At 39.8% G+C, this 24,480-nt stretch overlaps 1 protein-coding gene across 2 annotated transcripts; it reads left to right on the forward strand.

Moving 5' to 3' along the window:
* Nucleotides 1-916: 916 nt before the first annotated feature.
* Nucleotides 917-20,727, forward strand: LOC106564044 (zinc finger protein 239). Of its 2 annotated transcripts, none has more exons than XM_014130021.2 (4): nt 917-1,687; nt 2,129-2,236; nt 2,362-2,539; nt 18,507-20,727. In XM_014130021.2, exons 2-4 carry the CDS (start codon nt 2,138-2,140, stop codon nt 19,406-19,408), a joined length of 1,179 nt encoding a protein of 392 aa, XP_013985496.1. In that variant the 5' UTR covers nt 917-1,687; nt 2,129-2,137; the 3' UTR covers nt 19,409-20,727. The 2 variants fall into 2 exon arrangements, with proteins under 2 accessions (XP_013985496.1, XP_045569092.1); XM_045713136.1 differs by lacking the exons at nt 917-1,687; nt 2,129-2,236; nt 2,362-2,539 and adding exons at nt 13,619-14,229; nt 14,637-14,734; nt 14,870-15,014.
* The last annotated feature ends 3,753 nt before the right edge of the window (nt 20,728-24,480 follow it).

A 24,480-nucleotide genomic window follows, 5' to 3' on the forward strand; every position in this document is an offset into this window, starting at 1 on the left:
GTCGGTAAATTAACTGGACTCTTGGCAGTACTCACAGTTCCAGTTTGGTTAATGTCAACAGAGTTACCCAGTAATCATTCTTCCTTCGATAAACGTGTGTGGGCCCTTGTACCCAGCCTTCTTTCCCTCTTGTCGTGCCTTCTGTATAAGAGGCCACAGTTTCTCCCTGGCAGTCTGATCCTGCGGTATCAGAGCTGCTTTGATGCGGAGCTACTTCTCGTCCAGAAACGTGTTCCCTTTGGCCATTCTCCAGATGATGTCCCTGTAATGGCGCAGAGTTAAGCGCAATATGATATTGCGAGGGGGTCCATCAGATCTTCGTTTCCCAAGTCGATGTACCACAATCACATCTCTTAGCCTGTATTTGATGCACGAAGCCACCTTTCCCAGGATATGAATGACCGCTTCCCTAATATCCTCTCCCTCTACCTCTTTTACACCTTGGATTTTCAGATTCCACCTGCGACAGTACCTTTGACGTTCAGCTACATTCTCACACAGCTCATTATTTTGGGATTGCAGTTTCTTCAACTCATTCTCTAGGAACGTTATCTTTTCCAAATTATCGATCAGATTTGAAGTTTCTTCGGTAGCCCGCTCTATGGTGGACACTTTGGAGAGCGTGGCGTCTATTTTAGTAGACAGGGACTGGATTGCAGAGAAAAGTTCAGACATGGAAATGGCCTCTTACTTTTTTCACCGGTGGATTTTTAATTGGGGTCTGGGGTAAAGAGGTTGCAAGGATTTCATCCTGGTCAGTTTTGTTCTTTCTCTTGCTTGAGGTCGAGGCTTATTGAGTATCCATGCTGATCTGGTTCTCGTTGTGGCTAGCTAGCATGTCTGCCGTCTTCTGTGAGACTTGGATATTCCGTCTACTATTGTCTTTCTGTCGTGTTCTTCCCATTCAACTTTACAAAAACGAACTCTAAACTTATCCTATGTTGCTAAAACAAGTTATGGTTAGTTTATTTCAAAATTGATAGCCAATATTAGACTGTTAACCACCTAACCCTCAATGTTGCTTAGACGAGCGAGAAAACACTCCCTCTCACAGCGACCCCATCTTGGCTCCCCTGAGATGGTGATGTGAGTACTTCAGGTGATGCTTCTTGCGTGACGTGTAATCTAATGGACGGGAGGTTTCTTCAACAACGACAACAGATTCAACTACGCGGTAGCTTGCAATCGAAAATAAAACCGAAACATTGAAGCGTTTAAGACCAGCCTTGTGTATATTACTCTTTGTGTTTTGAACATAATTTTGTTTACCTATCATCTAGTTAATTTAAACGTAATTTGTTTGTTAAATTAGCATATGTGTTACATTGATACTGCACTAGGCCAATCGCCTGGAACATGAGCTCACTAAACTCGACGGAGAAATAAACTCTGGTGAAAGGAGAGGAAGAAGCTTTCAGAATGAAAAAGGAGGAAGAGGAGGCTATCACATTAAAAGAAGAAGAGGATGATATTACAGTGAAAGAGAAAGATGGGAAAGAGGTTGTCAGAGTGGAAAAGGAGGAGGTAGAAGCTTTCAGAATCAAAAAGGAGGAAGATGCGGTAACATTGAAAGAAGAGGAAGAACCTTTTGGAGTAAAAGAGGAAGAGGAGGTTATCTCAATAAAAGAGGAGGAAGACGTTTTGGAAGTGAAAAAGGAGGAGGAGGCTGAAGATCGGATTACCACCAGTGAGTACTGTCTTAATAACAGGGGCACTATGCAGTTCTTGAAATAATGTGTTGTTTTAAAGGGGCATTCTACCTCAGTTCTACACTGTCGGAATTGTTTAAGGGCCAATCTGCCATTGGTACATATTTTTAGGACTTTTAAATTATTTTTTATTGAATTCCCCACGTGATCTATATTAAAGTGCACTTGATCTAGTATAACAGGCTTTTAAAATTCAATATTGGTGCATCATTTCTACTTAAAATATCAAAGGGACGTAGAAGAAACCCATTTAGTGGAACGACCCTTTTACATTGAATCAATCACAAACAATGTAAAAAAAAGCTTAATTAAAGTGGTCAATTTATGTCCTTTTTAGACATATTAATACCTTCTGTAAGACCCTGTGATTGCAATAAAAGATCATAAGTTTACTATCTATGATGTTCTCATTCACACAGGAGAGAGACATGACTATTGTGGATCTTCTGGGGAGCATCAACAACATCCTGATGCTGACTAGACAGAGAAGTGTCTCTCCAGATCAGAACACCAGATTGTACAGCTTGGTCCGGTCTAGCATACAGCTTGCTCTATCGGGGGCTGGGCTGCGTTTCTGTAAAGCACTTTATGTCAACTGTGACATCTGCATCCATAATGATTTGTGTCTTTGTCCCCTCTTTATCGTTACCAGGACAACGCTAGCCCTTCTGCCCTCCCAGAGTCCTCGTGTCGTGCCTCTCGCGGTAGCACCTTAATGCTGGGTATGAAGAGGTTGTCTGTGCTGCTGGTGGACTGCAGGAAAACAACGGGGCTGAGTGGAACTGTGAGAGGAGGAGAAGAGAAGAAAGGATCAGATTTAACTCATCAAAGTAAGTGCTGTAGTTTAGTTTGAAGAAATAAAATAGATCTGCCCACTGGTTTGAATGAAATCAAAATACAAATAAAATTTGATTTGTCACATGCGATAAATACAACAGCTGTAGACCTTACATTGAAATGCTTACTTACAAGCCCTTAACCAACAATGCAGTTTTAAGAAAAATAAGTGTTAAGTAAAAAACAGATAAGTAAAAAAAAAGAAAAATAACAAATATTTAAAGAGCAGCAGTAAAATAACAGTATCGAAGCTGTATACAGGAGGTACCGGTACAGAGTCAATGTGTGGGGGCACAGGGTAGTCAAGGAAAAATGCTACTCCTATTACAGAGCAAGTGGTAAAGATTCATATGACACCCATTGTTGGAGGACTGTAGCATCTAATGATGAAACATTATGGAGTCTTAAAGGAGGACTGTAGCATCTAATGATGAAACATTATGGAGTCTTAAAGGAGGACTGTAGCATCTAATGATGAAACATTATGGAGTCTTAAAAGAGGACTGTAGCATCTAATGATGAAACATGATGGAGTCTTAAAGGAGGACTGTAGCATCTAATGATGAAACATTATGGAGTCTTAAAAGAGGACTGTAGCATCTAATGATGAAACATGATGGAGTCTTAAAGGATATGTAGCATCTAATGATGAAACATGATGGAGTCTTAAAGGAGGACTGTAGCATCTAATGATGAAACATTATGGAATATCTAGTCAGTCACAACCGAACCCATTCATCCTAAACGTGTCTTCCACAAGCCTTTTCATACTTTATAACATGGCTATATACATGATTATATACACTATATACATTATTATATACACTATACACATTATTATATACACATTATTATATACACTATACACATTATTATATACACTATATACATTATTATATACACTATACACATTATTATATACACTATATACATTATTATATACATTATATACATTATTATATACACTATACACATTATTATATACACTATACACATTATTATATACACTATATACATTATTATATACACTATACACATTATTATATACACTATATACATTATTATATACACTATATACATTATTATATACACTATATACATTATTATATACACTATACACATTATTACATACACTATATACATTATTATATACACTATATACATTATTACACATTATTACATACACTATATACATTATTATATACACTTATATACACATTATTATATACACTATATACATTATTATATACACTATACACATTATATGCACTATATACATTATTATATACACTATACACATTATTATATACACTATATACATTATTATATACACTATATATGGCGCCTTCGGAAAGTATTCAGAACCCTTGACTTTTTCCGTATTATGTTAAGTTACAGCCTGATTCTAAAATGGATTAAAAAAAATAATATTGCTCATCAATCTACACACAATATTCCTTAATGATAAAGCAAACAGGATTTTAGAAATGTTTGTGTAACAGTGTAGGTTCCGTCCCTCTCTTCGTCCCAACCCGGGCTCGAACCAGGGACCCTTGCACACATCAACAACTGACACCCACGAAGCAACGTTACCCATCGCGCCACAAAAGCCGCGGCCCTTACAACGCAAGGGGAACAACCACTTCAAGTCTCAGAGCGAGTGACGTCACTGATTGAAACGCTATTAGCACGCACCACCGCTAACTAACTAGCCATTTCACATCGGTTACATTTGCAAATGTATTAAAAAATAGAAAGTATTCAGATCCTTTGCTATGAGACTCGAAACTGAGCTGTTCATCATGCTTCCATTGATTATCCTGTGTAGCGATGCTCCCCATCCAACCTGTTCATCATGCTTCCATTGATTATCCTGTGTAGCGATGCTCCCCATCCAACCTGTTCATCATGCTTCCATTGATTATCCTGTGTAGCGATGCTCCCCATCCAACCTGTTCATCATGCTTCCATTGATTATCCTGTGTGGCGACGCTCCCCATCCAACCTGTTCATCATGCTTCCATTGCTTATCCTGTGTAGCGACGCTCCCCATCCAACCTGTTCATCATGCTTCCATTGATTATCCTGTGTAGCGACGCTCCCCATCCAACCTGACAGCTTGAGGGGATCTGCAGAGAAGAATGGGAGAAACTCCGCAAATACCCAAGACGACTAGGCTGTAATCGCTGCTAAAGGTGATTCAGCAAAGTACTGAGTAAAGGGTCTGAATACTTATGTAAATGTGATATTTCAGTTTGTTATTTTTAGTAAATTAGCAAAAATGTCTTATGTTTTTGCTTTGTCATTATGGGGTCCTGTGTGTAGACTGATGAGGGGGAAAAAATGATTTAATCAATTTTAGAATAAGGCTGTAACCTAACAAAATTTGGACAAAGTCAAAGAGTCTGAATACTTTCCGAAGGCACTGTATATATATTGAACACAAATATAAACGCAACATGCAACAATTTCTACGATTTACAGTTCAAATAAGAAAATAAGTCAATGTAAATAAATTCATTAGGCCCTAATCTATGGACTTCACTTGACTTGACAGGGGGGCAGCCATTGGTGGTCCTGGGAGGGCATTACCCAGCCCAGCCAATCATAATTCATTTTTCCCCACAAAATGGCTTTATTATAGAGAGAAATACTCCTCAGTTTCATCAGCTGTCCAGGTGGCTGGTCTCAGACGATGTGGACCTCCTGGGCTGACATTGTTATAAGTGGTCTGCGGTTGGATGTACTGCCAAATTCTCTAACACAACGTTGGAGGCGACTTATGGTAGATAAATTAATATTCAGTTCTCTGGCAACAGGTCCGGTGGATATTCCTGCAGTCAGCATGCCAATTGCTGTTTTGTTGTTGTTGTTGTTTTGTTTCTAAATGTCTGCGCAAGAGAGAAGGTGTGATCGAGTTGTGAGATGGTACTTTTGCACATAACACTGTGACTGAGGAAAGGCACTACTCCCAATATAAGTGAACCCAAAATCAATGTAGTTCTCATCATATTTGCGCCTCTTCGATGGTCTAACGTTCATGTCTGTTGTTCGGTGCTTTCCCGGGTAAAGGGGCAGTAGCTCTTCGGCTGCATCAGATTCACAACTGTTGTAGCTCCCTCCAGTAACCACGAGCACAACCGTTCCTTGATTTTAACCTGCGGCTTTATTCTGTAGCTTTAGTCAGAATTATCACCTATCACTATAAAGTAAATGAAAATACAGCACACTCTTACAACCTTCTTGTCTTATGAGTGACTTATTAGCTTGTGTTAGGGTTGAACTGGCTATTTGTATGCATAACTTAAATAATATACCGGGGAAGCTATGCTACAATATTAAGTATATAAACTACGGGTAAATTAACTGTTGAAGACAAGAAGAACTACAACCGGCAACAGGAAGTGCGTCACGACGCTGGGATCAGCCTGCACGCCGACGACAGGAGGAGCAAGTTTAAACCACGCTCCTCCTCCCTCTGACAGGCCAGCATTGGGCGGGAACTATCACCGTCAGAGTATAAAAAGAGAGAACAATAGAATGTGACGCGCTCTTCTCTGTCTGCCCTGCGTGGTGTCACAGCGAGACCGTATACGAACATCACATTTTCCATTTGTACTATCATTCTATTTATGAATTAAATAATCATTGCAAAACTAAGTTGCATGGGTTGTTTATATCCTAATACCAGATTCGAATTGACGCAACGTGACACTTGGTATAACTCTGAAGTGCTTACATACATAAACAGTTTAGCCGGAGCTATAACAGTATCAGATTAAACACATGAATGAAGGAAAAATACCTCATTGGCTGCTTATTACAGAAGGGAGGAAATTATTATTCCTGCCATGAATTCACGCTTCATCCTTAGTTATTATCACGTTACCATCCTAACATACACACTTCAACCTTTACGAACTACACCCGATGACATGAAAATTTAGCTAACACAGCGCGGGATTGCCTTCACTCCAAAGGTGTCTTGCTACGATAATGAGTCCCGTTACAACAGTTATTAGCCACGTAGTTCCGCTTGTCTTATCATTCCCCCCGCATAGCGAACACGTAAACAAATCAAACAAAAAACAACGACATAGACTTACAGGATAATTGTCAGTTACAACTGTCAGTGTCCATGCTAGCTGGGCTAACAACAAATGTAGAATTACTGATGCTAGCATTGGATGTGTTCATGGAAGCAGAACAACTTGTGTCGTCAACAGTTGCAAGTGTTGTACTGCTGGTAGTAGCAGTACTGCCAGTAGAGCTGGTATGTGTGTCTATGGACGCGGGCCTTACTTTTTTTAACCATATTTCCATTTTAGAGCAAACGGAATGAGCAGCAGCTACGTTTGGCTACATAATTATTTGACTAGGCTACCTGTATTTGACATTGTGTTGTAATTTAGCGAACACTAGATGGTGAAATGATTTATTATTTATAAAAAAATAATTTTTTGAAATGTCAATCACATTTGTATTTGGCGTACCCCGATGGCATTGCCCCAGTTTGGGAATACCTGATGTAGAGGTTTCATTCAGGTCTCTCTTTAAATAAACACTGTCTTTGGCAGGAGGAAATACGGAAGAACCAGAGACATCCAAACCAGCAAGATGACACCTCTGCTCCCAGTGTGGAAAATTTTTTGCCACATTAGGAACCCTGAAAAGACATGAGTTGACACACACAGGAGCGAAGCCACACCATTGCGGCCAGTGTGGAAAGAGTTGTAGCCGCTTAGGACACCTGAAATCTCATGAGCAAATACACACAGGGGAGATGCCATATCATTGTGCCCACTGTGGAAAGAGTTTTAACCAGTTAGCTAACATGAAAAAACATGAGAAAATACACACAGGAGCGAAGCCACACCATTGCTCCCAGTGTGGAAAGAGTTTTAACCAGTTAGGACACCTGAAAGCTCATGAGCGAATACACACGGGCGAAGCCTTACAATTGCTCCCAGTGTGGAAAGAGTTTTAACCTGTTAGGAAAGCTGAAAGAACACATGAGACTGCACACAGGGGAGAAGCCTTACAAATGCCCAGACTGTGGGAAGACATATTACTCATCATCGTCACTTAAACGTCATGTGAGAATCCACACAGGAGAGAAGAATTACTTCTCCTAGTGTGTAAATTGATATTTCACATCACATTGACTTCATTACTTCTTCTAGTGTGTAAATTGATATTTCACATCACATTGACTTCATTACTTCTCCTAGTGTGTAACCTTGTATTTCACATCACATTGACTTAAAATGCATCGTTGTCTTATGTTGTTCCTGAGAATGTGTTTACTTGTTTATACCATATTGAATTGTGCTAAGTATACTCAAACATATATTTGTATGTTTTTATTAGAAAACTTGAATTGAATATGGAGTATTTCCGTTTTAATATAGATTAGGTCAGATTTCACATGTTTAAATTGTCTTTTTTTTTTTACTCTGACTGTGTGTGTGTTTATCTGGGTGTCTTTCCTCCAGCACTACAGATAATACAGTGATATTTGGATGTGATACATTTTCTCCATTGTTTACATTTGCGTTGTTGGCCCACTGATGATTTAATGAAATGAAAATGTTCAGACTCTGTAATGGAAAATGTTAATTGTATGTGTCCACATAACTGAGTATGTGACTAACCTTGTGAAACTGTCATATTATAATCTCCTTTTCTTGGCAGTATCATCCTGTGTTGCAAACCAGTTTGCACCTGTGTCCTTGTATGAATGAAGTCCCTCCCAGGAAAAGGAAACTATAAAGTTATGTGCTCATCACCCAATGCTTCAGGAATTCAGACTGTACACTGTGCTGTGCAACTCTGTTATTCTCTCTGAGCTCAGAAATAAAGACTCTTGGTTTGACTTGGACTCCAGCAGATCCTTATTTTATAATATCCACCACAACTCGCCCACGGATTGCTGTTTATCATTGTCTCAATGAAGAGTTCCTTGTTCCACTTTCCTGGGGGAATGTGCAAGCCTCCCACTGGTTGAATAAACGTTGTTTCCACATCATTTCAACAAAACAAATCCATGTGATGTTAGATCAATGTGAAAAAATGGATTGGATTTGTAAAAAGCCATCAACATCAGGTATTTTTATTTATTTTTCACCCAACTTGCAATCTAAATCCAATGACAGGTGACATTTTGTGTTGATTTCATGTTGAATTCACTTTAGTTGACGACTCAAAGAAATATACAGTGGGGGAAAAAAGTATTTTATCCCCTGCTGATTTTGTACGTTTGCCCACTGATAGAGAAAGGATCAGTCTATAATTTTAATGGTAGGTTTATTTGAACAGTGAGAGACAGAATAACAACAACAAAATCCAGAAAAATGCATGTCAAAAATGTTATAAAATGATTTGCATTTTAATGAGGGAAATAAGTATCTGACCCCCTCTCAATCAGAAAGATTTCTGGCTCCCAGGTGTCTTTTATACAGGTAACGAGCTGAGATTAGGAGCACACTCTTAAAGGGAGTGCTCCTAATCTCAGTTTGTTACCTGTATACAAGACACCTGTCCACAGAAGCAATCAAACAATCTGATTCCAAACTCTCCACCATGGCCAAGACCAAAGAGCTCTCCAATGATGTCAGGGACAAGATTGCAGACCTACACAAGGCTGGAATGGGCTACAAGACCACCGCCAAGCAGCTTGGTGAGAAGGTGACAACAGTTGGTGCGATTATTCGCAAGTGGAAGAAACACAAAAGAACTGTCAATATCCCTCGGCCTGGGGCTCCATGCAAGATCTCACCTTGTGGGGTTGCAATGATAATGATAACGGTGAGGAATCAGCCCAGAACTACACGGGAGGATCTTGTCAATGATCTCAAGGCAGCTGGGACCATAGTCACCAAGAAAACAATTGGTAACACACTATGCCGTGAAGGACTGAAATCCTGCAGCGCACGCAAGGTCCCCCTGCTCAAGAATACATATACATGCCCGTCTGAAGTTTGCCAATGAACATCTGAATGATTCAGAGGACAACTGGTGAAAGTGTTGTGGTCAGATGAGACCAAAATGGAGCTCTTTGGCATCAACTCAACTCGCCGTGTTTGGAGGAGGAGGAATGCTGCCTATGACCCCAAGAACACCATCTCCACCGTCAAACATGGAGGTGGAAACATTATGCTTTGGGGGTGTTTTTCTGCTAAGGGGACAGGACAACTTCACCGCATCATTTGACGGGACCATGTACTGTCAAATCTTGGGTGAGAACCTCCTTCCCTCAGCCAGGGCATTGAAAATGGTTTGTGGATGGGTATTCCAGCATGACAATGACCCAAAACACACGGCCAAGGCAACAAAGGAGTGGCTCAAGAAGAAGCACATTAAGGTCCTGGAGTGGCCTAGCCAGTCTCCAGAACTTAATCCCATAGAAAATCTGTGGAGGGAGCTGAAGGTTCAAGTTGTCAAACGTCAGCCTCGAAATCTTAATGACTTGGAGAAGATCTGCAAAGAGGAGTGTGACAAAATCCCTCCTGAGATGTGTGCAAACCTGGTGGCCAACTAAAAGAAACGTCTGACCTCTGATTGCCAACAAGGGTTTTGCCACCAAGTACTAAGTCATGTTTTGCAGAGGGGTCAAATACTTATTTCCCTCATTAAAATGCAAATCGTTTTATAACATTTTTGACATGCGTTTTTCTGGATTTTTTTGTTGTTATTCTGTCTCTCACTGATTTTGTCATTTTTTTCCACATTCAGTTTCTCTTAATTAGTTAGCAAATGCAGCTAGCTAGTTTAGCCTACTCAAACACCCTGCTCAAACAGAGGGATGCTATGTTAGCTAGCTGGCTATGACTATCCAACACAACACTCTAACTCTTCCAAGTCAAGGTAAGCTTTTGGTTTGACAAATTAATTGCCACCGGGGCCCTTCGGTGTAATTGCTAAAACTGCTTACTGTACACTGCATATGAGATGAGTAATGCAGGATATGTAAACATTATTAAAGTGACTAGAGTTCCATTTATTAATGTGGCCAGATATTAATAGTCTATGTGTATAGGGCAGCAGCCTCTAATGTGCTAGTGATGGCTATTTAACAGTCTGATGGCCTCGAGATAGAAGCTGTTTTTCAGTCTCTCGGTCCGAGCTTTGACTGTACACTGTAACCTTACTGCATGATTGTAGCAGGTTTACTAATGCATTAGTTCTATTAGCTGTGTTGACTATGACGTTACTTTAGCTAATATGGTGACAACGATGTAAGCTGTGTGTAGCAGTTAACTTCTCTAGGGCCAGTGGGACGATTTCGTCCCACCTACGTAACAGCCAGTGGAATCCCGTGGCGCGTTATTCAAATACCTTAGAAATGCTATTACTTCAATTTCTCAAACATATGACTATTTTACACCATTTTAAAGACAAGACTCTCGTTAATCTAACCACACTGTCCGATTTCAAAAAGGCTTTACAACGAAAGCAAAACATTAGATTATGTCAGCAGAGTACCCAGACAGAAATAATCAGACACCCATTTTTCAAGCTAGCATATAATGTCACATAAACCCAAACCACATCTAAATGCAGCACTAACCTTTGATGATCTTCATCAGATGACAATCTTAGGACATTATGTTATACAATACATGCATGTTTTGTTCAATCAAGTTCATATTTATATCAAAAACCAGCTTTTTACATTAGCATGTGACGTTCAGAACTAGCATATCCCCGCAAACTTCCGGTGAATTTACTAAATTACTCACGCTAAACGTTCACAAAAAACATAACAATTATTTTAAGAATTATAGATACAGAACTCCTCTATGCACTCGCTATGTCCGATTTTAAAATAGCTTTTCGGTGAAAGCACATTTTGCAATATTCTAAGTAGATAGCCCGGCATCACAGGGCTAGCTATTTAGACACCCACCAAGTTTAGCCCTCACCAAAGTCAGATTTACTATAAGAAAAATGTTATTACCTTTGATGTTCTTCGTCAGAATGCCCTCCCAGGACTTCTACTTCAATAACAAATGTTGGTTTAGTTCAAAATAATCCATAGTTATATCCAAATAGCGGCGTTTTGTTCGTGCGTTCAAGACACTATCCGAAATGGTAAAGAAGGGTGATGCGCCCGACGTGTTTCGTGACAAAAAAATTCTAAATATTCCATTACCGTACTTCGAAGCATGTCAACCGCTGTTTAAAATCAATTTTTATGCCATTTTTCTCGTAAAAAAGCGATAATATTCCGACCGGGAATCTGTGTTTTAGTACAAAGAGAGAGAAAATAAAAACATGGAGTCGCCTCGTGCACACGCCTCAGTCTCATTGTCCTCTGATAGACCACTTACCAAAGGCGCTAATGTTTTTCAGCCAGGGGCTGGAATTACATCATTCAGCTTTTTCCCGGGTTCTGAGAGCCTATGGGAGCCGTAGGAAGTGTCGCGTTACAGCAAAGATCCTCAGTTTTCAATAAAGAGAGTCAAGAAGAACAAGAACTTGTCAGACAGGCCACTTCCTGTAAGGAATCTTCTCAGGTTTTTGCCTGCCATATGAGTTCTGTTATACTCACAGACACCATTCAAACAGTTTTAGAAACTTTAGGGTGTTTTCTATCCAAAGCCAGTAATTATATGCATATTCTAGTTTCTGGGCAGTAGTAATAACCAGATTAAATCGGGTACGTTTTTTATCCGGCCGTGTAAATACTGCCCCCTAGCCCTAACAGGCTAAGATATGGTTTCGCTTGGAAAGTTTATTTCGCCTGGTCACATACAGCTAACGGGTTGTGCATTGACGTCCACAAACGAAGGGAAAAGGTGAGAGGAGGAGAGTGCATAGATGTGAGAAGGAAACCAACGTGGCTGTTACGAAAGTGAACTTTATTTACACGTGATCAAGGGTGTATTCATGTTGCCGATTGTTGTTGAAAAACCTTTCTGAAACAGAACAAAACGGGGATAAACATACCTGAATTTGTCCAATAGAAACTCTTGTTTGCAACATCAGCTAGATGCAGGCAAGAGTATGCAAGGTGGTATTGAATGTGTCACTGTCACTGACCTGTGTGCTCCTAGGTTGTAAACCTCATTCATAGGCTAGGTTGTAGCAACCTCATGATTGGTAAAGGGAACATTTGAGAATCATGTAGTAGTCTAAACCTATCGCTGTTACATTGAACAGGGTGAATGGAATATGAATGACAGTTGAATGACAGTCATCCAACATGCTGTAGTAGAAATATGGCCATGCTCATGAAAAACAAAATGGTCCTCCCTCATCTTAAACGGCACTGACCGCCACAGTTTGGGTGGTGGACCATTCTTTGTACACATGGGAAACTGTTGAGCTGAAAAACCCAGCAGTGTTGCAGTTCTTGACACAAACCGGTGCGCCTGGCACCTACTGCCATACCCCGTTCAAAGTAACTTAAATATTTTGTCTTCCCAACTCACCCTCTGAATGGCACACATACACAATCCATGTCTCATTTGTCTCAAGGCTTAAAAATCCTTATTTAACCCGTCTCCCCCATTCATCTACACTGATTGAATTGGATTTAACTAGTGACATCAATAAGGGCCCATAGCTTTAGCCTGAATTCATCTAGTGAGTCTATGTCATGGAAGGAGCAGGTGTTCTTAATGTTTTGTCTACCCAGTGTATAGCACTACAGATAATCAAGTGCTATTTGCATGTGATGCATTTGCTCTATTGTTTACAGGATGATTTGTATCTTATAGAGCGTGGCTTTAAGGGAATAATATTGTCACTAGTATCTAGATAAAAACGAATGTGAAAAATGAACAGAGCAAATGTGTATTAACACTACCTATTCATAGACGAATTTATTCATCATCTACATATTCATATTAAGATCTACGTCTGTGTACAGGACATTCTTAAATCAAATCGTATTAGTTGTAAGATGTAAGTGAAAATATATCAGCTTATTGTTAAATTATTATGACGTTCTTTCCAATACAAAAAGTGTTTTAACTATTGTTTCCAAACTGCGGTACTCACTCCAGCCAGCAGATGGCGATGTGCGTCTTTCATGTGTTGCTTCTTGCGTGACGTATAATGGACTGGACGTGATGTTTCTTCAGGAACAACAAGGCGCCTAGTCTTTCAACCACCTCGGTAGCTTGCTAGCCGACATACAACCGAAAGATTGACGCTTTAGACCATGTTTGTGTACATTAGCTAATCTGTGTTTTAAACACATTTCTGTTGACGTATCAACTGGTTAACTTAATTTGCAAACGTGTTAAAGACTGATACTGAGCCTAGCACTAGGCTAATGCTAACCAGTTAGCTAACCAGCTAGCTTACCAGCTAACTAACTAGCTAGCGTTCCTGACCATGAGCGCACTAAACTACTCCTCCCCTGTTAAGGAAGAGGGTGTCTGCTGGACGGAGAAAGAAGCTCTGGGGCTGAACATTGTCGTGGAAGTTGAAAAGGAGGGTGTTACAGTGAAAAGAGAGGAAGAAGCTTTCAGAATGATAAAAGAAGAGGAGGATATTACAGTAAAAGGAGGCGAAGAAGCTTTCAGAATGATAAAGGAGGAAGAGGAGGCTGTTATAGTGAAAGAAGAGAAAGAACCTTTTCGAGAGGAAGAGGATGCTATCTCAGTAGAGGTGAAGGAGGAAGACGTTTTGGGAGTGAAAGAGGAGGAGACAGAATATCAGATTACCACCAGTGAGTACTGTCTTAAACAGGGGCACAAACTATGTCGTTGTTGAACTTATGTGTGGTTTTAAAGGTTCTACACTTGAATATGTTGTTCAGTACTGTATAAATTGTTAGTTCAATCTGCCATTGGTACATATATTTTTGGGAGATTTAAATTAGATTTATTGAATTAGATTTGTTAAAGTGCACTTCATCTAATATAAAATGTAATACTGGTGTGTAATTTCTACTTAAAATATCAAAGCGACACAAACGGCACCCATTTACAATTGCATCACACAGTATTTGATAAAATCATGATAAAAGTGGCCATTTTAGGCCCTTTTTAGACATATTCATGCCTCTTATAAGACTATGTGATTGCAATAGGAGATCATAAGTTTACCATTTGTTTGATGTTCTCGTTAACACAGGAGAGAAACATGACTATTGTGGATCCTCTGGGGAGCCTCAACAACATCCTGATGCTGACGAGGCAGAGAAGAGTCTTTCCAGATCAGAACACCAGATGGTACAGCTTGGTCTGGTCTAGCATACAGCTTGCTCTATCAGGGTCTGGGCTGGGTTTCTGTAAAGCACTTCATGACAACAGTGACATCAGCATCCATAATGATATGTGTCTGTGTCCCCTCTTTATGGTTACCAGGAGAATGTTAGCCTGCCCCCTTCCACCTTACTGCTGGGTATGAAGAGGTTGTCTGTGCTGCTGGTGGACTGCAGGAAAACAACGGGGCTGAGTGGAACTGTGAGAGGAGGAGAAGAGAAGAAAGGATCAGATTTGACTCATCAAAGTAAGTGCTGTAGTTTAGTTTGAACAAATAAAATAGATCTGCCCACTGGTATCTGTTACCAGGACAACCAGCAGAGTTCTGTTAGTTGACATGAAGATAGACTGGTGGATATGGATGTTATGAATATCATAACACTGAAAAAGGGTTCTGCCAATGAAAAGAGAGAAACCAATAGACCATATAAAACCTTGTTGAAAGTTAGCTTTAGAGAGAAAGTTTCAAGATGATCTGATGTAAGGTGCATGTTTTACAAAAACATTTTCCTGAAAACATTATGGATGTTACATTGCCTGTCCCAGTCAACCCCCCCTATCTTTACAAGACTCTAGAATAGGCAAACAAAACTGCAGACACTTCAATGTGGTCTGCATTCTTGCTTCTGGTGATTCTCTGATCCACCTCTACGCAGATGACACCATTCTGTATACTTCTGGCCCTTTTTTGGACACTGTGTTAACAACTCTCCAGACGAGCTTCAATGCCATACAACTATCCTTCTGTGGCCTCCGACTGCTCTTAAATACAAGTAAAACTAAATGCATGCTCTTCAACCGATCGCTGCCCGCACCTGCCCGCCCGTCCAGCATCACTGCTCTGGACGGTTCTGACTTAGAATATGTGGACAACTACAAATACCTAGGTGTCTGGTTAGACTGTAAACTCTCCGTCCAGACTCACATCAAACATCTCCAATCCAAAATTAAAACTAGAATTGGCTTCCTATTTCGCAACAAAGCCTCCTTCACTCGTGCTGCCAAACATACCCTCGTAAAACTGACCATCCTACCGATCCTCGACTTCGGCAATGTCATTTACAAAATAGCCTCCAACACTCTACTCAACAAATTGGATGCAGTCTATCACAGTGCCATCCGTTTTGCCACCATAGCCCCATATACTACCGACCTCTGCGACCTGTATGCTCTCGTTGGCTGGCCCTCGCTTCATACTCGTCGCCAAACCCACTGGCTACAGGTCATCTACAAGACCCTGCTAGGTAAAGCCCTGCCTTATCTCAGCTCGCTGGTCACCATAGCAGCACCCACACGTAGCACGCGCTCCAGCAGGTATATCTCACCGAAAGCCAATTCCTCCTTTGGCCGCCTCTCCTTCCAGTTCTCTGCTGCCAATGACTGGAACGAATTATAAAAATCACTGAAGTTGGAGACTTATATCTCCCTCACTAGCTTTAAGCACCAGCTGTCAGAGCAGCTCACAGATCACTGCACCTGTACATAGCCCGTCTGTATATAGCCCAAACAACTACCTCATTCCCTACTGTATTTGCACCCCAGTATTTCTACTTTGCACATTCATCTACTGCACATCTACCATTCCAGTGTTGAATTGCTATATTGCATTTACTTCGCCACCATGGCCTATTTATTGCCTTACCTCCCTGATCTCACCTCATTTGCACACATTGTATATAGACTTGTTTTTCTACTGTATTATTGACTGTATGTTTGTTTACTCCATGTGTAACTCTGTGTTGTTGTATGTGTCGAACTGCTTTGCTTTCTTGGCCAGGTCGCAGTTGTAAATGAGAACTTGTTCTCAACTAGCCTACCTGGTTAAATAAAGGTGAAATAAAAAAATAAAATAAAAATTAACATCTGCTCTACAGAACTTGTTAAAAATTGCAAATATATATATTTAAAACAAGCTCTGTAAGCCTTTTCTAAAAGCCATGAAATATGATTAAATGAAAAGCATTTCTATCTATATATAATAATAGCTACACTACACTATACCTAGATTCTTCAAATATTATAGAGTCTTATAGGAGGCCTGTAGCATCTAATGGTGAAACATTATAGAGTCTTAAATGAGGATTTTTCCTACTTGCCGTCGTGGGGATTCGAATCGGAGACATTTCAGTTACTGGCCCAACGTTCTTAACCGCTAGTCTACAAATGTTACAGATGTTCCAACTTCAATTCATTATTTCTCAATGATGCTTTAAAGGAGAAGTTTACCCAAAACCCAGAATATAAATATTAACAATCACTAGTTAACTACACATAGTTGTCCTGCGTTGCATATAATCAATGCGGTGCCTGTTAATTTATCATCGAATCACAGCCTACTTCGCCAAACGGGTGATGATTTAACAAAAGCGCATTCGCGTCAGGGTATATGCAGAAGTTTGGGCCGCCTGGCTCGTTGCGAACTGTGTGAAGACCATTTCTTCCTAACAAAGACCGTAATTAATTTGCCAAAATGTTACATAATTATAAAATAACATTGAAGGTTGTGCAATGTAACAGCAATATTTAGACTTAGGGTTGCCACCCGTTTGATAAAATACGGAACGGTTCCGTATTTCACTGAAAGAATAAACGTTTTGTTTTCGAAATGATAGTTTCCGGATTTGACCATATTAATGACCTAAGGCTTGTATTTCTGTGTGTTTATTATATTATAGTTAAGTCTATGATTTGATAGAGCAGTCTGATTGAGGGGTGGTAGGCAGCAGCAGGCTTGTTAGCATTCATTCAAACAGCACTTTTCTGCGTTTGCCAGCAGCTCTTCGCAATGCTTGAAGCACAGCGCTGTTTATGACCTCAAGCCTATCAACTCCCGAGATTAGGCTGGCAATACTAAAGTGCCTATAAGAACATCCAATAGTCAAAGGTATATGAAATACAAATCGTATAGAGAGAAATAGTCCTATAATTCTTATAATAACTACAACCTAAAACTTCTTACCTGGGAATATTGAAGACTCATGTTAAAAGGAACCACCAGCTTTCATATGTTCTCATGTTCTGTGCAAGGAACTTAAACGTTAGCTTTTTTACATGGCACATATTGCACTTTTACTTTCTTCTCCAACACTGTGTTTTTGCATTATTTAAACCAAATTTAACTTGTTTCATTATTTATTTGAGACTAAATTGATTTAATTGATGTATTATATTAAGTTAAATAAAAGTGCTCATTCAGTATTGTTGTAATTGTCATTATTACAAATATATAAAAATCGGCCAATTAATCGGTATAGGCTTTTTTTTTGGTCCTCCAATAATCGGTATCGGCATTGAAAAATCATAATCGGTCGACCTCTACTTTACATATTGCGTTTATATTTTTGTTCAGTAGAGCGAATTCATGACATGTGAATGACCAAGCCTTTTCAGACTTTATAATATGGCTATATCATTCTGTATCATACAGCTATGAAGGTTATATATTTACAACCACCTGCTTGATAGGAATCCAGCGATGTCTGTGTCTTGATTGTCCTAGAACTGTTTAGTTTTTTGTGTCCTGACTTGTAAAACAGAATGTATAAAATAAGTAATGTAAACATTGTTTGTAATTACCAGGAAGCTCCACAACATAATATGTTTTAAAATTACACCAAGATTGTTAAAACTGGCCATAGATTGAGGGATCTGATTAGGATTTATCCTCGTTGCAAGGCTGTTTTATCATGAGGAGGTTTCATTCAGGTCTCTATTTAAATAAACAATCTGTCTTTGGTAGGAGAAAGACCAGACTCGGAGGAACCAGAGCCAGGGACTTCCAAACCAGCAAGACGACACCAGTGCTCCCAGTGTGGAAAGAGTTTTAACCAGAAAGGACACCTGAACCAACATGAGAAAATACACACAGGGGAGAAGCCTTACCACTGCTCCCAGTGTGGAACGGGTTGTAACGGGTTAAGGGACCTGAAACAACATGAGAGAATACACACAGGGGAGAAGCCTTACCTCTGCTCTCAGTGTGGAAAGAGTTTTACCCTGTTATGTAACCTGAAAACACATGAGAGAATACATACAGGGGAGAAGCCTTACCACTGCTCTCAGTGTGGAAAGCGGTTTAACCAGAAAGGACACCTGAAGCAACATGGGAGAATACACACATGGGAGAAGCCTTACCACTGCTCCCAGTTTGGAACAGGTTGTAATCAGCTAAGGGACCTGAAAAGACATGAGAGAATACACAAAGGTGAGAAGCCTTACCACTGCTCCCAGTGTGGAAAGAGTTTTACGACGATAGGGACACTGAAAATACATGAGAGAATACATACAGGAGAAAAGCCATACCACTGCTCCCAGTGTGGAAAGAGTTTTACAACATTATGGAGCCTGAAAATACACGAGAGAATGCATACAGGAGAAAAGCCGTACCACTGCTCCAAGTGTGGAAAGAGTTTTACCCACTTAAGTAACCAGAAAAAACATGAGAGAATACACACAGGGGAGAAGCCTTACCACTGCTCCCAGTGTGGAAAGAGATTTAGCGAGTTAGGAAGCCTGATAGCTCATGAGCGAATACACACAGGGGAGAAGCCTTACAAATGCTCAGACTGTGGGAAGACATATTACTCATCACAATCACTTAAAAGACATGTGAGAATCCACACAGGGGAGAAAACAACATGAATTGAATATGGAGTATGTCAGTTTGAATAAAGAGTAGATCAGATTCCATGTGTTTAAATGGTCCATTTTTAAACTCTGACTGTGTGTTTATCTGGGTGTGTCATTCCTCCAGCACTACAGATAATCAAGTGATATTTGGATGTGATGCATTTGCTCCATTGTTGACATTTGTATTGGTGGCTCACTGAAGATTTAATGAAATGAAAGTTATCACTGACTCTGTAATGGAAAATGTTAATTGTATGTCTCCACATAACTGAGTATGTGACTAACCTTGTGAAACTGTCATTATAATATCCTGTTCTTGGGAGTCTCGTCCTGTGTTGCAAACCAGCTGCACCTGCGTCCTTGTATAGAGGAGGTCCCTCCCAGGAACAGGAAACTATGAAGATATGTGCCCATCACCCAATGCTTCGGAATTCAGACTGTACACTGTGCTGTGTAACTCTGTTATTCTCTCTGAGCTCAGAAATCAAGAATCTTGGTTTGACTTGGACTCCAGCAGATCCTTATTTTATAATATCCACCACAACTCGCCCACGGATTGCTGTTTATCATTGTCTCAATGAAGAGTTCCTTGTTCCACTTTCCTGGGGGAATGTGCAAGCCTCCCACTGGTTGAATAAATGTTGTTTCCACATCATTTCACTAAACAAATCCATGTGATGATGTTAGATCAATGTAGAAAACTAATTGGACTTGTATAAAGCCATCAACATCAGGTATTTTTAAAAATATTTTTCACCCAACTTGCAACCTAAATCCAATGACAGGTGACATTTTGTGTTGAATTCACTTTAGTTGACGACTCAAAGAAATGTAAAATCTTGACAACCTTGTTTTAAACTTTGAAATGTGTTTGTCATAACCAGCCTTCTGGACATGTGTACTATATAAAATATCAGGGACTCCTTGATTCACCAGAGGTTCTTGTTCTCTACAGTTTAACATAAACAGTATTTCCCTCCCCTCTAAAAACATACTTTTGGATTATAAACATGTCAATAAAAAAAGATTACTAAAGTAGCCAATGTATCTTGTCATGTCATATACATCATAACCCAAGGGTGGTCAAAATTGTTGTTCAAATGTTGCATATAAAATCTTTAGTACCTAGGCATTGTGTTATATGTTAGAATGTCTATTAAACAACTATTATATACATGAACAATATTGTTTTGTCAAAATGAAGTTATTTGGATTTTCACGAATTATCTTTGAAAGACAGGGTCCTGAAAAAGGGACGTTTCTTTTTTTTGCTGAGTTTATTTAAAGTGTCATATTGAGATGCAAACTCAAATATAAATACATGAAAACTATATCTGACCCAGTACTGCTGTCTTCTTTTTTTAAGCCCATAACCATGTGTGTGATGTGGATACTTTTGTTTCACAGTAGATTTGTTTAAGACTACCAAGAAAACACTCGGTGTGCCCCTGATTTAGCCCCCTGCAGTAAAAGGTTATTAATGGGGTAAAATGACCTTTTTTTTGTTTTGTGGTCCACATCCTGTCAATCATTTATTCCTAAATAAACAGAAAACGTGTTGTCACGTGTGCTCTCTCTCCGGCCTCTTGGTCGTCTGGCTGCTCATTATGGCGCACACCTGTCACCATCGTTACGCACACCTGCTCATCATCAGACTCACCTGGACTCCATCACCTCTCTGATTACATTCTATATATAGTGCGGAGAACAAGTATTTGATACACTGCCGATTTTGCAGGTTTTCCTACTTACAAAGCATGTAGAGGTCTGTAATTTTTATCATAGGTACACTTCAACTGTGAGAGACGGAATCTAAAAGAAAATCCAGAAAATCACATTGTATGATTTTTAAGTAATTAATTTGTATTTTGATAAACTATTTGAACTGGAATAAATGCTGCACTTAGTAACACAATTGTAGTTAAAATGGAATACTATAACTTACAATGACTATATCCAACCCAACTCCATGTGTTTCCACTATCATGTATCCTATCATGATTATATCAAACCCTACTCCATGTGTTTCCACTATCATGTATCCTACCATGACTATATCCAACCCAACTCCATGTGTTTCCACTATCATGTATCCTATCATGATTATATCAAACCCTACTCCATGTGTTTCCACTATCATGTATCCTACCATGACTATATCCAACCCAAATCCATGTGTTTCCACTATCATGTATCCTACCTTGACTATATCCAACCCAACTCCATGTGTTGCCTCTATCAGGCTTGATTACCAACAATGACGAGACGGCCTACAGGGAGGAGGTGAGGGCCCTCAGAGTGTGGTGTCAGGAAAATAACCTCACACTCAATGTCAACAAAACAAAGGAGATGATCGTGGACTTCAGGAAACAGCAGAGGGAGCAGCCCCTATCCACATTGACGGGACAGTAGTGGAGAGGGTGGAAAGTTATAAGTTCCTCGGCGTACACATCACAGACAAACTGAAATGGTCCACCCACACAGAGAGCGTGGTGAAGAAGGCGCAGCAGCGCCTCTTCAACCTCAGGAGGCTGAAGAAATTCGGCTTGTCACCAAAAACACTCACAAACTTTTACAGATGCACAATCGAGAGCATCCTGTCGGGCTGTATCACCACCTGGTACGGCAACTGCTCCGCCCATAACCGTAAGGCTCTCCAGAGGGTAGTGAGGTCTGCACAACACATCACCCGGGGCAAACTACCTGCCCTCCAGGACACCTACACCACCCGATGTCACAGGAAGGCCAAAAAGATCATTAAGGACAACAACCACCCGAGCCACTGCCTGTTCACCCCGCTATCATCCAGAAGGCAAAGTCGGTACAGGTGCATCTAAGCTGGAACCAAGAGATGGAAAAACAGCTTCTATCTCAAGGCCATCAGACTGTTAACCTCTTAGTGACCCCTTCGAGACAGGATCCCGTTAATGGGATCGTTTGACAAAATAGCATGGCGCAAATTCAAAACAGCAAAAATATCATAATTTCAATTTCTCAAACATACGACTATTTTACACCGTTTTAAAGATACACTTCTCCTTAATGTAACCACATTGTCCGATTTCAAAAAGGCTTTACAGCGAAAGCAACACATTAGATTATGTTAGGAGAGTACATAGACAAAAATAACCACACAGCCATTTTCCAAGCAAGGAGATATGTCACAAAAACCCAAAACACAGCTAAATGAAGCACTAACCTTTGACGATCTTCATCAGATGACACTCCTAGGACATCATGTTACACAATACATGTAAGTTTTGTTCGATAAAGTTCATATTTATATTCAAAAACAGCATTTTACATTGGCGCATGATGGTCAGAAAATGTTTAGCCTCCAAAACTTCCGGTGAATAAGCACAATGAGCACACATATTACAGAAATACTCATCATAAACGTTGACAAAATACATAACAATTATTTTAAGAATTATAGATACAGTATTCCTTTATGCAACCACTGTGTCAGATTTTAAAATAGCTTTTCGGCGAAAGCACATTTTTCAATATTCTGAGTACATAGCTCGCCATCAAAGCAAGCTATACAGACACCCACCAAGTTCTGGGGTCATCTAAACTCAGAATTAGTATTATAAATATTCTCTTACCTTTGCTGATCTTCGTCAGAATGCACTCCCAGGACTGCTACTTCCACAAGAAATGTTGTTTTTGTTCGAAATAATCCATATTTATGTCCAAATACCTCAGTTTTGTTCGTGCGTTCAGGTCACTATCCAAATGCATAACGCGCGAGCGTAATTTGAGACACAAAAAGTCAAAATGTTCCATTACCGTTCTTAGAAGCATGTCAAACGTTGTTTACGATCAATCTTTATGGTGTTTGTAACGTAGAAATGCGATAAAATTCCAATCGGACAATAGCGTATTCATTCCAGAAGAAAAATAAGGAAAGGCACGCTCGCGGGACTGCGCATATCCAATCCCTTTGTTTCCAGGCAGTCCACTCAGTGACAGCTCCTATATTCTGCCCAGTTACTGGATACGTATGAAACAACTTTCTGAAGGCTTTTGACAGCCAATGGAAGCCTTAGGAAGTGCAATGTGACCCCACCGACACTGTAGTTTCGATAGGCATTCAAAAGAAGAACTACAATTCTCAGACCTTCCACTTCCTGGTTTAATTTTTCTCAGGTTTTTGCCTGCCATATGAGTTCTGTTATACTCACAGACACCATTCAAACAGTTTTAGAAACTTCAGAGTGTTTTCTATCCAAATCTACTAATAATATGCATATTCTAGTTTCTGGGCAAGAGTAGTAACCAGTTTAATTTGGGTACGTTTTTCATCCAGCCGTGAAAATACTGCCCCCTATCCCTAAGAGGTTTTCAACAGTCCTCACTAACATTGAGTGGCTGCTGCCAACATACTGACTCAACTCTAGCCACTTTAATAATGGAAAAATTGATGTAATAAATGTATCACTAGTCACTTTAAACAATGCCGCTTTATATAATGTTTACATACTACATTACTCATCTCATATGTATATACTGTACTCTATACCATCTACTGCATCTTGCCTATGCCGTTCGGCCATCGCTCATTCATATATTTTTATGTACATATTCTTATTCATTCCTTTACACTTGTGTGTATAAGGTAGTTGTTGTGAAATTGTTAGGTTAGATTATTTGTTAAATATTACTGCATGGTCGGAAACTAGAAGCACAAGCATTTCACTACACAACCATGTGTATGTGACAAATAACATTTGATTTGATTTTGATTTGATTTGATTCATGTATCCTACCATGACTATGTCCATACATTGAACAGGGTGAATGGAATATGAATGACAGTCATCCAACATGCTGTAGTAGAAATAAGGCCATGCTCATGAAAAACAAAATGGTCCTCCCTGATAGTAAACAGCACCGACTGCCACTGTTTGGGTGGTGGACCATTCTTGGAACACATGGGAAACTGTTGAGCTAAAAAAAACAGCACTGTTGCAGTTCTTGACACAAACCGGTGCGCCTGGCACCTACTACCATACCCCGTTCAAAAACACTTACATATTTTGTCTTCCCTATTTACCCTCTGAATGGCACACATACACAAT

The sequence above is a fragment of the Salmo salar genome, chromosome ssa02, assembly GCF_905237065.1.
Source record: "Salmo salar chromosome ssa02, Ssal_v3.1, whole genome shotgun sequence".
Taxonomy (NCBI): Eukaryota; Metazoa; Chordata; class Actinopteri; order Salmoniformes; family Salmonidae; genus Salmo; species Salmo salar.

Excerpts from the sequence above, each read along its gene's own strand:
- LOC106564044 (XM_045713136.1), top strand. The coding sequence starts at position 13,893 with ATGAGCGCACTAAACTACTCCTCCCCTGTTAAGGAAGAGGGTGTCTGC. Across the intron at positions 14,230-14,636 it reads AGAATATCAGATTACCACCA|GAGAGAAACATGACTATTGT; the intron begins GTGAGTACTGTC and ends TCGTTAACACAG. Across the intron at positions 15,015-18,506 it reads ATCAGATTTGACTCATCAAA|GAGAAAGACCAGACTCGGAG; the intron begins GTAAGTGCTGTA and ends TGTCTTTGGTAG.